The 13418-nt window shown below is 49.2% G+C and overlaps 1 protein-coding gene across 1 annotated transcript in view; it reads right to left on the bottom strand.

Moving 5' to 3' along the window:
* The window catches only part of KIZ (kizuna centrosomal protein), a 30658-nt gene that overhangs the window by 13820 nt on the left and 3420 nt on the right, over window positions 1–13418 (bottom strand). The window contains exons 3-8 of the mRNA XM_057381729.1: window positions 12352–12508; window positions 10317–10400; window positions 6617–6944; window positions 5162–5378; window positions 1258–1392; window positions 571–753 (exon numbers count right to left, since the gene is read on the bottom strand). Of these exons, the coding sequence (XP_057237712.1) occupies window positions 571–753; window positions 1258–1392; window positions 5162–5378; window positions 6617–6944; window positions 10317–10400; window positions 12352–12508 (1104 nt within the window). The remainder of the gene's footprint in view (window positions 1–570; window positions 754–1257; window positions 1393–5161; window positions 5379–6616; window positions 6945–10316; window positions 10401–12351; window positions 12509–13418) is intronic.

Here is a 13418-nt window from a genome sequence, read left to right as displayed (position 1 = left end):
GCACTTGAGCACTGCGGAGCCTGCGATGGGGAGGGAGGTCTAGACAGAAGCTAAGTAAGACAGAATGGAAAATCTTTTCATTCCTGTGTTAAAGAGACCTAAAAAAAAAAAGTAATTCTCACTTGTCCTTGTGGCATATGCACGGGAAAAAAAACCCACACTGTTTTGAATAATGGCACTTTGTTGCTTTTAAAGGCCACGTGCATCTCCTGTCTCACACAAAATAATTTCCTTCTCAAAATTACATTTTCTGTCCCTCCACGCCCAAGACTCATGCTGCAGATCCCAGGAATGACTGGCTGAGAGGTGTATGAAGTTCCTGCAATTCCCTGACTGCCAGAGRGGCCTGGGGTGGGAGACACTGCAGACTGGATGAGCTGGGGCACCCCAGGATATGGAGCCGGAGTCACCATTGGGGAATGACAGGGAAATGAATTAACTCCTGAATGCTCCTGCGCCGAGAGCTGCGTGTCACACAAGGATCTGTGTTCTGGAGGCCTGGCTGAGCCCGGCTGCCTCGGCACCAGAGGGCAGCCCAGAGCCGGGGGCAGACAGAAGGATGTTCCTCACCCCGCAGTGAGTCCTGTGTCCCTGTAGCTGCTGTGCTCCTTGCACCCCGCTCTGCCCGCAGCCCCGCCGGCGTTCTCCAGAGGGACGCTCCCGCTCCGCTTGCGCTGGGACAAGGCCTGGAGCTGCCAGAGCACCGCGGCTTCCATCGCCTCAAGGTCGCCTTGGGCCAGCCCGCCGGYCCCACTGCAACACAAAGCAGGGGAGACAAGGCCCGTGAGCACAGCTCATCCCAGCCAGCCTCAGCCTGGAGACGGGACAGCCAGAGGGACAAACATCCGTGCTGCTCTGGGACAGATGTGGGACTGTGGGGCTGGACWGGGACATCACACTCAGCACTTGGAATGTGCCAGGCACAGCCTCCCAGGGAGAGGGAAGTTGTGCACACCTCCTCCGAAGCAGGCAGGGGGCAGGTCTGTTTAGGGGCCCTCAGCATTAGTCCCCAGGAATCCTCCGATATCCAGGGCCCCCAAGAATCTCAGCCTATGGAGTTGTGCATCATTRTCAATAAAGTCCCCAACAATTCCCAGGTGTTGTACCTAAGGGCCCAAAGGCTGAGGAGAAACAGGGAGGGCTCTTTGTCCCTGGTTTTGGCAACACTCGAGTTCTGGTGATTCCCTTTGCTCACTTACTACAATTACTCCATTTTTCTGGCACGAGCCATTTGTCTCCTGGGCTCCACCCACTCACCTGGGCAGCTCCRCTGTCCCTGAGGGCTGGCCCTGGTACAGCACCCGATGCCTGGGACTCATCGTCTCCACCAGCTCCTCCATGAGCTGCAGCACACGGTAGAGCTCCGAGAGGTCGGCCAGCGTCCCGCGGCACCTGTGGATGGACAGACAGGGCTGGGAGAGAGCTGACGTGTGACAGGACTTGGCAATGCATTCCCATCTCACGTCCTGGAAAAACAAACACCCTGCTTTGGGCTTTCCAAAGCAAACAGCAGAAACCACGTTTCTGAGCTCTGTAGGAAGGAGGAAAAAAAAAAACACACGAGCAAACAAACCATCCAAAAATCAGCCCGGGCTGAGCCTCTGCATGAAAAGTGCCCCTGTGCCACGCACTAATTCCTTCACCTCCACAATCGAAACAAATCTGGTGACCACCTACAGGTATGGGGACAGCCCTGGGACCTCAGAGGAGTTTTGATGAGGCTGCACCTCTATAATGATGCAAATRAGGACTTAACCACTGAAACAATGCCGCGGGCTAATCCCGGGACAGAGGTGTAAATGGCTATTCAGGTCCCCGGCTGCCACTTTGTGGGGTTCTCAGCCCAGGTCTCCAGCAGCAATGAACACCCCAGCTGGGGCAAAAGAGTTTTCTTTCTTTTCCCCACATGCAGGAGCTGACATGTTTCCACAGTTAACCCTRGCGTACTCTGCCTCCAGGGAGAAGCTCTGTGCACAAAACTTGCAGCATTTTCACACTCGTGCTGAGCCATACCCAAAGCTGTTTTCCCTCGGAGTGTTGGGCAACAGTGAACAATTAAGTGGGGGCTGCCGTGCCTTTAGTCGAGTTTCCTAGACATTTAATAAGCAAAACAATGCCAGGGAGATCACACAGGCAGTTAAACAGTGCTTTCTCTTTTCCCCCAGCCTTACAAACCCTGTATTCCAGCGGCCGGCTYGTTTCCCATTGTTTTCCTCCCGCTGGGTGGTCCTTCCAGGGTGCCACTCGAGAGGGATACAATAATAAAAAGGGAAGGGGAAGGAAGGGACACCAACATAAAGAAAAACAAAATGTATGACAATCTGCAGCAGGCTACGGATCAGAGGTCAGCAAACAAGAGGTCCTTCTCTTTTACAGGTTGCTTCCTGGAAACAGTCTGATTAAGCTGACAGCTTGAATTATGTGTTACATTTTGTAATGCACAATCCATCTGTGCTAAGTCCTCCTCAATGCAGCTGAAGCAGCACAGGCATAAGCTCTGCCTTTTTCCACCCCCTCAGCTCAGGCCTTAAAATAGTCATCATCTTTCTCCACACTAATTCTCAGAGACCCTCTCCCCCCGCCTCTCGCCCCCCAGGTTTAAGCCCTCAAAGAAAGGGCTGGGTGCTGCAGGGAATCGTAAGAGGACACAGAGCCTTTCCCCTTGGATCAGCAACTCCAAGGGTGGGGACACCAGGAGCCTTCACAAACCCAGCAAGCCCCCAGGGGCTGGGGGAACTGCTGAACAGAAAACACATCACAGCGCAGCCTCTGATCTGCACCCCTGGCCTGTAGCCTCTGGAACACCAACGTTATCTCCCAAAAATCCTCATTTTTGATAACTAAGGCAGCAAAGCTGCAGCACCCTATACTGCGACCTGTAACAAGATGCAAACCTTCTGCTGAATTGCCTTTCCCGGCAACATCCCCCTTCCTTGGTTGCCAACACTTCACTGCAGGGAAAAAAAACCCAAACTCCTTCAAAAACACAGACTGGTATCTCTGCAGTAAGACAGGAGAGGCATTTTCTCCAAAGATGAAAACTTGWGACTTCCTGGTGAAAGGAATGAGAAAGCAGTGTCTTTACAAACAACTGACTCTGGGGGTAAGATAAGGCTGATACTGGGAAATAGAAGAAAACAATAGGAAGGATTTCCATAGAAATTCCACTGATTGACTTACCCCAGACTATGTTAATTGAYTACAAGAGCAGAGACACAGAGATGTATATTGAAAGGGGGCAATATATGATAGAAGGGGGGTTTAATCAGGTGTTTTGGGGAGCCTGTACCTCTAAAGTACCTCAGCCAATGCGGAAAGAGAGAGAGAACTGCGGCCAGGAAATTGGGATAAAAGGCTGCGTCCTCCAGCAATTTGAGAGACTCCATGGGAAATGCCCATGATCTCTCGCTTTATTCATGAATAAAGTTGCAGGTCTCCTTCTGTCTCCTTTTTGGACATAAACCTCTGGTGCTTCTGGATTAATTTTCCTGACACTGGCATACAGCAACGATTAGTTTTGCCTCTGGAGTCAGTCATGGTCTCTGCTCCTTTCAGCACCATCCCTTGGTGCTGAAATTATCTCATTTCAGGTAATTCACCAAAAGTGTATGAACAGTGCTTCCTTTTGATGCCACAGTGACACTGCTCCAGAGGAAGAGTCCAAGCTACAGATACTTCAGCTTAAGGAAACAAATACACAGAATYTGGCGAATTTCAGCACAGGAATTTCACAAGAGAAAACCACAGGGGCTGGAGGGACATTGCATGTTGTGAATCCATGCTGTGACAGACCAAAGAAAGCTGCATTCCYATAGCTTGTGTAACTTATACAATTGAAATTAATGTACTAATCACTTGCAAGCTTCTCCACAAGATTTTTGTCTCATTAATTTTGCAAAGCTGAAGTGTGCACGCTGCATTCCAGGTGCCTTGGAAAGCTCACCTGGCTGTGAGCGCAACAAGGGAACGGCTGTTCCCACACTCCTGCCGGTTGATCTGCCTTTTCATTTGCAGGTAAAGCAAATTAAAATCTGTATCTTTTCTGCAGAACCAGCAAGCAGTGGTGATCCCACTTCCATGGCCTTGAGAAGCARAGGCATTCAGCTTGGCATAATGGGAGGAGAGCTCTGCGCCGTGGTTCCAGCCATGCCCCGGGGACAATGCAGGCGCTCAAACCTTGTGTGTATAATTTCCCCGCGCCTCGAGAGCTGCTCCACGTCTCATCAGGCGCTGAACAGCGAGGCCTCGCAGGGGAGGGAACACAAGGTTAAACTGCTGGCGCTCAGCTCTGACTCCTCTCGCAGAGACGGGCGCTCTGCTGTGATTAACAGGTGGGATACAAAGGGAAAACTAGGGGAAAGCTATTTACATATCAATTAGATGATGTTTCCATAGCAAGCAACAGCCCGATGCAAATGGGAAAGGATAAAGTTACAGAAGTGTCTGCTGATGGCCCCCAGTTTCTGCTCAGGTGCCATCTATTAACACCCAAACCAATACTAAAGTCAGTACCAAGACCACTGCACCCAGGAATGGTGGAAGAACAGACATTAACCGATGTTAAAAGTTGCAAACAACCAAGATGGGAAAACACATGTTCTCCTGGGATAAAAGCACTGTTTCCTTTGTCGGTGGTCTCTGCCCGATGTCCCACTAACACCTGCCAGCCCTCCCAGGTGACCCGGGCTAGCCCCAGGACAGCCTCATGGTGGGCACTGCCCTGCCAGGCAGGGATGCACTTCCCTGTCTCATGAGGGCGTTGCGGGGCCGAAAATCCGTCTGGGATGGATTTACAGCCGATGCTCTGAYGCTGCACTTGTCAGCCAAAAATCCTGCCTCTGTCACATGGCAGCAAAGGACAGGCCCTGTGTCTGCAGTACACCGTCCTCGTTCTCTCTTACTCTACTCCCAAAATGCTCAAAAAGTTCACCCACAGGAAGTTTTACCAAGCAGAATCCTTGGAGCAAGATTTGTGTACATTTAAAGAACATCATCTGCATTTTAACAACAAATCGTTCACTTGCCAGCTCTRATCCCAGTGAGGCATCTGAAGCCCCTGAACCCCAGCACATGTACCAGGGACTAAAGGGTAGGGGAGAAGTYCGTGTGAGCTCTGGTGCCCTGAGCAGCCCAGCTGATCCAGAAAACAGGGAAGTGGTACCTTTGTGGTGCTGAGCTGTCCGAGGGCTCCCCCTGGGCTGTGGGAGGGCTCCATGGTGGCAGCGGGGAGCCCTCTGGAGCCTGGGCATCCCCACCCTGCTCCCTCTGTGTGCTGGAAACGCTTGGCACTGCCTCCTCTTCGGCACTAGCAGGGATCGGGAGCTCTGCACTGCTCCCCTTCTTGCGAGTCCACAAGCTGCTCAGGCCAGGCTTTGCTCCTGGAATTACAATAAAAAATAATGCAACAAAAATATAAACCAAATAATTATTCTTCTCAAAACACAGTACGACCATGGAGTAGATCATAGTGTAGGGAATGAAACCAAGATAACCCACACTACTTGTTCAGCCCGTGTGAGGGAGTATCCATTCATCCATCTATCCATCCATTCATTCATCCTCTCCCCTTGGCTGTGGGTTTCCCTGCCCATGACCCCTGTCCTTCCACACTGCTCTCACAAGGGGGAGTACCGGAAGGCTGCAGCCCTTAGGATTTGGGAACAAACCCGGAACTCCTCAAAAACCATCCCGGCACAGAGACCAGCTGCCTTACCAAATCAGATCTGGAGAAWTCAAGACAGAGAAGCTGGAAAAATCTTCTCTTAGGCTAAAAAAAAGCGCACCCCAAGAGGCTCCTACTGCACCCATTTTTTAAACCTTTCAGCAGGCATACATGCCTAGAGGCTCTGAGAGGAGAACATGGGCTGAATTGGGATGACAAAGATTTGTTGCCGGCTTTTCACAGACTGCCAAGAGTTAGTGGACCAGCCAGTGTCGTAGCAAATTGGGATTGCTACAGAAATACTCAGTTTTCCATAAAATTCACCTTGGGTTTAAATTAACTGGCTTCTGCACAGCCCCCAGCATTCCTGCTTGGCTCTGTCATGGAGTTTCAGTGGGACTGAATCACCCCAGGTTTGTGCCCAACAGGAGCTACACCAGGGCCTCGTGTCCGAATTTGTGGAGCAAAGATGTGCAACAAACCAATTCCTTTGCCTGCTGGGAAATGGGGATGCAGCAGAATCGAGGGGCTTTCCAGACTGATCCCCCACCTACATGACCAAATCCAGGTCTGAAAATGGATCAGCTATTCTGCACCAGCTCTGAGGGTGAAGGGAATCAACCTAAACCCGAAGTGACTCCTCTGGTGAGACAGGTTCACACTAAATCTCTTCAGATGAGACTCAGACTATGCCAGGGCCTCCATGAGCACAGCAGTGAGGAGATCCTYCCTAACAGTGCCCCTGACCAGGATTAGCCCCCAGCACGCCCTTCCAAGTCTGGGTGAGTGGCCTGGGAGGAAATGRAGTCGAAAGGAAGAAAGAAACAAAGAGAGAAAAAAGGAGTAAGGGCCACCACACTCCAAACCTGGTGCCAGAGGTGCAGGACAAACAACAGCCATAGRTAAGGCTCTGGCTGGGATGGAGGCAGACAGGGACACATCCCATTGCCATACCTGGAACACTTCCCTGCCGCTGTCCCTGCTGGGAGGGAGCTGCTTTGGCACCAGAAGCTGAGATGAGCTGCTCAGAGCTTTCCTCGCTGGCAGACAGGTCCCCGTGTCCTGCTGCTCCCTCCTCACTCTCTCCAGCAGCGCTCCCTGTCTTGGTACCGAGCCCCTCAGGGGATGGGGAGGATGTACGGGGGTCCTGCTGGGACTCCAAACCTCCTGTGGCTGAGGTAGCTGATGTGGAGAAGCCCACTGAGGCTGTGGSTGGATGGTCCAGTCCTCTTGGCATGGCTGTCTCGGTGCCAATTCCCACCCATCCTACAGCCTGCAGCACCTGGAAYACACAGCAGGACATGGCTGAAGGAGACAAACAGGACACAAACAGTTGTGGCAAGTGGAGCTGCTCGAAGGTGGCATGCTGGACTCTGGAGAGCAGAATGTCAGAAAATTCAAGTGTTTGCTATAGCATTAATGTTACACAACCACAGCACACGTTCCATGAATCCTAGCGTGAAATGAGGGCCCAGCCCTCCACTGGATCTCCATGAGCCAAAACACCCAGGGACAGAAGCTCCCTGCACCCCCAGCCYAGCCAGAAGGGACCCAAACACACCAAGGACTCAAACTCATCTAAATGGTGACTGGATTTTACAGAGAGGCAACCCTTTAAGATTAGGATCCTACACAGGCTTTTGAGACTCCAGACCAAAGCACATTTAGAGCTGCCCACCAAGGCCACAAAGCCCAGAGGGACCATCGTGTCCCATAGGTGAATCACTCCCTGATTCAYAGATCCAGCTGCCCTTCCTTCATGGAAAAAGGCAAAACTCTATTTCTCACTGTCTCACTCCAGCTCTTCCCACGGCAGTGACATCACCTTTCCCACCAGGTGATATGGGACACCGAGCAGACATATTTTAAATTGCACTTTCCTCCAAGGACTGTTGAACTTGCACAAAGACAGCTCCAGGAGTACAACCACTCTGCTGCTAAATCCCAGTGTCTTAACACTTGCCTCCCTTTCTTTGCAAACCTACTCAATCAGGACAATTTAAGAGGAGTGGCTGCTGCCACCACGACCACTGCAGGGTCACCGCCAGTTTAGGCAAAGCCAAAATTAGCCATCCTAATGCCATTGTTCACACTAAGCAAGGCTTCCTCTCCAGCCCCAAATCCCAGCAGGACAATTTACAGTCACCCCCACACCTCTCCCCTCGCTTTCACTGCCTGACCTCTTCCTCCCACACAAAGTCAGCTGCCAAGCCCAGCTGAAAGGAAACAAAGGCATCTTGTCTGGTGTGTGACCAAGGTTCCTTTAAAAAGCTCAAATTCCAYGTAACAAGGAGCAGAACAAAAAGCCATGAAGTTATTTTAAGTAGGAGTAAAGGTTTGCCATTCAGATTAAGTTCACRGCTTATTCCATCACCACTGCTCTCAGGTTCCTCCTAATTACTTCTCCAGTGTTGGATTTGGTGSTTTCTAATGCCTCCTGCCAGTCCTGAATGGCTTTGGCAGCTCCTGGATGCAGTGTTCCAAAACAAATGGATTTCAAAGAGGCACAAGCACAGCACACATCCCTAACGGATACCCTTCCAAGGGAAGGGGCTCTGCCACCCATGGGTGCTCCTGGGAGGTTCCAGCATGCCTGAGTCCAAAATCTTCTGAAGGCTTCAAGGAAGAGCTTCACAGCACAGAGGATCCAGGAGCCTGGGCATACAGCTCTGCCARCTGGGAAGGATCTCCTCAGTGTGGGGCTTCTGAGTTTAAGGACTCCCTTGGAAACTGGAAGCCCAAAAGGGCACATATCCCACGGCTCAGGGACAAACCAGACATTCCTGATGCTGTTGGGATCCTACCCATCTGTAGAAGACTGGTTCTGGGATGTCCTTCTGGGTCCCCAAGGACCTCAAGATGTCACCAAAGGGGTCATCACACAGTCACTGCATCCCAACCAGCCTGAAGGAGGCCATCCCAATCCCTGTGCTGGTGAATTAAACCAGTTCCATGAGCTGCATCCTGGGCATCCCACATCTGACTGCACATACTCTGGGTGACTGACTCAATGCCACATCTCTGAGAAGAAACTCCTGTGTTTTGGMCATAAGAACCAGGAGATTTGAAGAGAAAAACATCCAGAATGAAGAGCTGAAACACAGCCTCAGGACACAACAAAAGATGCAGAATTAGCTGAAGTGACCTCTGTATTTTAGGAGGRAGATGAGAAGGAAGAGGACAGGGGATAAAGGAGTCCCCAGTCAACTCCATTATTTTATACAAAATGACATTTTTGGGTTCACATCACACTTTCATACTGACCAAAACCTGCCCACAGTTTTTAAACCCCCAAGTCATACTACAAGCCCTGATGCTTTAGTATTGATGTCAACTTTTCCATCGATTGGAAATCCCATCTCCCACACCACCTGCCCTAGTTGGACAACTCATGTTCCAAAATAAACTCACCTTTCCCCAATTCCAACTGCAATTTGCACCCTGCCGCAGGCCAGCCCATATAGGTCAAGGCTGCTTGGGTTCATTGCTTTGTATATTATAGTTTAAAGAACGCTCTAAATTCAAGGTTTTTAACTTTTTAATCTATGGGGAAAACTTCCTATAAACTCAGATTAACAACTGCTAATGCACTGAAGAAAGGAAACCAAAAACCTTCCTCCTACTATAAAAACAAAATAGTGTGGCCTCTGTTTCTTTTCTGATAAGGGTCTTAAATACCAAACATTTAACTGCATAATAACATTCCCTGGCAGCCAGCAGCCTGCTTAGCAGATACATAAAGCAGGTAAAAGGGGAAAAAGTTAATTTCTTGGCTGAATGATTCCATCGGTAGCTATAGGGCAAACTAGAAAGTCTTTTAGTAAAGTAGCAGTTGATTCTTCTATCAATCTGCAGCACACACACTCTTCCAAGGAATGCATTAAATATGAAAATCATATCCCGTTATCATCTGTTCCCAGCTTTCAGCCCAGTAAGCTTTCCTTAATGAATGCTGTAGCCTAAGGGACGAGCGTGCTGCTGGCTCCTCGGAATAATGGAGTGATGCTCCCGTCCTGCCTATTCCGGCGCCGGCTGGCTGAGGGGCTTCCACACACAGTCACAAGTGACTACTCTTGCCAGCATGCTCCAAGTTATTACAAGATGTTTTTAGACATTTCATCTAAAAGAGCTTTGCTGCTTTTAGTGGAGAAAACAGCTCTGGTCTTGAACTGTATCATTTATATGGAGATAGGAGGAGGGATTAGGAGCCTGCATTACTGCAGATACATGGCAGCAGATATTTAAGTATTCCTTGTCAGTCTTTTTGTCTGTTCCTTAGATATGCAATCTCCTTCTGCTCCTTCTGAGAAAAGGTCAAAACACACAAAATTATAAACACAGCGCACGGCTCCTCCGCTGCAGTTCTGCAAATATCCCTCATTAGGAACATTTCCTCCTCGGTCACGACCATTTCCACACCATCCAGCGCAGGAATTATAAAAGCCAACAAGAAGACGTGCATAAACAGTCAGAGTTTTTTTAATTCCAGCTCTTTGGATGAAATAATTGCGCTTTTTACCCAGGTGATTCTCCTTCTCTCAGGCACTAAACACAATTTCACACTGCACGTGCCAGCACTGGAATCCCCACGGAAAGGCTGCGCAGCTCTGAGGAGAGCACGGCGCTGGAATAAAGCCCCTTTCCCCCCCATTACCTGCTTGCTGGGTCCTTCCTCCTTGTCACMTCCTGCTGACAAGCTGCCCTCTCGAAGGTTTTTAATTTCCCTTCCGTACCATTCCTAAACGGGAACAAATCCGTCACACAAAACTGGAGGCCAAACAACCACCCCCCGCAACCCAAGAGACAGCACTTTGCAAAATGTGCACCTTTAAATGCAAAGTCCCCACAGCCTTTTTAACTCCGACTGTATTTAAACGCAGAGATCTCATTTTCTCCTCATTTTTCCGCTCTCCCGCCCAAGCAGCGTGGCCTGTACACAATCTGCTGCAGGGCTTTAATACACATTTATTCATCCCCGTCATTTAGAATCCTACAGAACAGCAATAACTTGTTGACTTGTATTTATTGCATCCCAAGCAGCATCTGTAACACCGAATTATTGCTGCTGCATGCAGACAATGACTCGGCTGCTTTGGGATGAAACGAGCTCCACAATGTGTTTTTCATGCCCCATCTTATAACTGGCTGAGCTGCTGTGAGGAACAATCTCTGGCAGATGTTACATGGAGCAGCCCAGCAGGGAAGGTTTCATGTTTGCCGCTCCAAACCCGGCTCTCCCCACTCCAGGGTTTAATGGAGCAGTGGTAACGCGCTGGGAGCGGGGCTGGGTACCACACAGGCAGCACCTGCAATTAATCCTGCGTGCTCCTAATTGCAAACCCCACCAACACACCGGGGCAGCCTGGCTGAAAGCACTCCAGGACCTGTTCTGCGGCAGGGAAATAAATCCTTAACGCAATTAACTCGCCCAGCGCTGCCCTTCACTCCAGCGGCGCGTTCAGCTCTCAGGTAAGAGGCTGCTCAGGAAACCGTGAACGTGGAACTTCAAGGAACAAAACCTCACCATGAGAGGATTCAAGGTGCTCAAAAGAAACTTAGAAGTAACTCCTGGATTCTGATGAAAACTGGAGTGAATTTATTTATACTCCTAAAAATTACTGACCAAACACAGGGAGTGAAAGTGCATCTTTCAGAAACAAAAGGAGTTTTGTGAGCTACAGCCACGTAATAAATGTGCACAGAGTTGTGATAAAGCACTCCTAAAGGGCATTCTCTATGGAAAAAAAGGAGAGAAAACAGCAATAATTTCTTTCTGTGTACTCCCATGATAGATTAAATGATTGCACGCTCCATAACTCTCCTACTTCCCATAACTAACACGGAGGAGATGTCATTTGCTCAGCAGCTCTGAAAAGTAACTGTAACTTGGCAAAGATAAAATGGATGGCACAGGAATATCAAAATGGAAGGGCTGAACAAAAACCCCACGTGCAGATTGATGTGTGGCACTGTGACTGGGACTCACACCAGGCATCAGAACCACTGCCCGGACACTGGGTAGATGGGTGTACACCTGGGCTGCTGAGAAAAAAAAACCCTTCAAAACAGCAGGGGAAAGCTGGCACCACAGCACAGCCCCCTCTCCTGCTCTGCTTCAAACAACAACTGCAAATCAGAGGCAGGGAATCACACACCCCAGGGGCCGGCTCTGAACTCAGGGTTACTGCACGGCAGCCAGGAAAAGATGCACYGGGAATGTCACCAGATCCAACAGGAGCTACCTGGGAAAGAGYTGTGTGAGGAATAAACACAGCCAAATATTTCTGAGGAATGCCACTGCTCTTAGGAGGAATAGACACATTCCTACCAGATTGTGCTTCCCCAAAAAAATGGGCCTCATGCATCTGTGGCATAAGCATCTGCGGCAATTTCATTTTTAAAAATCTGAAATCATCACTTTGCAACATCCCAAATGGTACTTTGGGGAACAGCAAGACAACATAATAATAACAATGATAACAGTAATAATAAAAATAATGAGATTCAAGAAATTCTCAGGGCTTGGCTTTTTCTTACAGCAATCTTTTGAATCTGAGGTCCTTCAGCTCTATCCATTCTACAACCTGAACCACGGACCCTGATCAATTTTGCTTCCAGCTCTAAGACATACCAAGAGATTTCTGCAAAACAACGGCAAACACCCATGATCAAGTCTTATAGAAAGTTACTTCCATCTTCCGAATGCTCTCCCAGCCTGCAGTTTCCATGTGAGCCTCCAGCTGCAGGAATTGCTCCTGCAGAGCCCGGTTCCTGCGCAGGGCCAGCTGCTGCCGTGCTGACACCGCTGCCAGCCGCCTCTGCAGCTCCAGCTCTTTAACTCGCACTCTGCAGCAGAAAGAACAGGCACTTCAAAGTGTGAAAAGAAAAAGAAGCATCCATTACCATCGCTCTGTCTCAGACACACACACCCCAAAACTGAGGAGGAGCTGCCCCAGACCCCAAAAAGGAGCAGACTCATTCTTCTGCACAAGTATATTTATACAAAAAAAAAAAAATATATATATATGCCAATTCCCTGCAGATTTACACAGGGTCTTTGGTATTCTAAAAGGGGCAATACATTAAAAAACTCCTGTAATTGTGTTGTTTTAAATGGATTATGTTCCAGTCACTCCTATCCCATTAAATCAAAATGAAAACTGGAGCAGAGGAATGTGTTCTGAAAGTTACCCAAGCGGGAACACCAACGCTGAAGTTTCACAGCTGCCTAAATCCATGGTGCCACCAAGAGGGGCACARAATTCCATCTAACCCAATTCTCTCCCACCTACAAACCAGATTCCCTTTCAGCCAGACCTCTTTCCTGATGAGCTTCCAGGGCAGCCGCACGGCATTAATGGCAACACAGGGAAATGGGCACCCAAAATGCCCCTGGCTCACACCTGCCCACAGCTGTGCTTCAGCCAGAGGGAAACTGTGACCCAAAGCTTCCAAGATGTTTAGCGAAACTGMAGTTCTAAACTTGTTAGATTAAATCAAATCCAATCAAACCAGGAAACAAAGTACGTGTGATGCTGCCTCACATGTCCAGACATTTTTTCTTTAATTTGTATCTTCAATTTCTAACCTAAAGGMCCCTTTCAGAAGAGGGGCTCCTACAGCAACCAGCCCTCAGTCCCTGGAGCTTTAAAGATCATCTCTGAGGAAAGGAATGGAACATTGGATGACACTTCTCAGTCCTCTCTGGCTGTTGGGCTTTTGATTTTTTTTTCCCTTTGGTTTGTAGGTTTTTGTT

This window comes from Malurus melanocephalus, unplaced genomic scaffold, assembly GCF_030028575.1.
Source record: "Malurus melanocephalus ecotype Western Australia unplaced genomic scaffold, MMel_1.1 scaffold_13, whole genome shotgun sequence".
Classification (NCBI taxonomy): Eukaryota; Metazoa; Chordata; class Aves; order Passeriformes; family Maluridae; genus Malurus; species Malurus melanocephalus.
The sequence above is the reverse complement of the archived record's forward strand: the minus strand, read 5'-3'. Positions and strand labels throughout refer to the sequence as shown.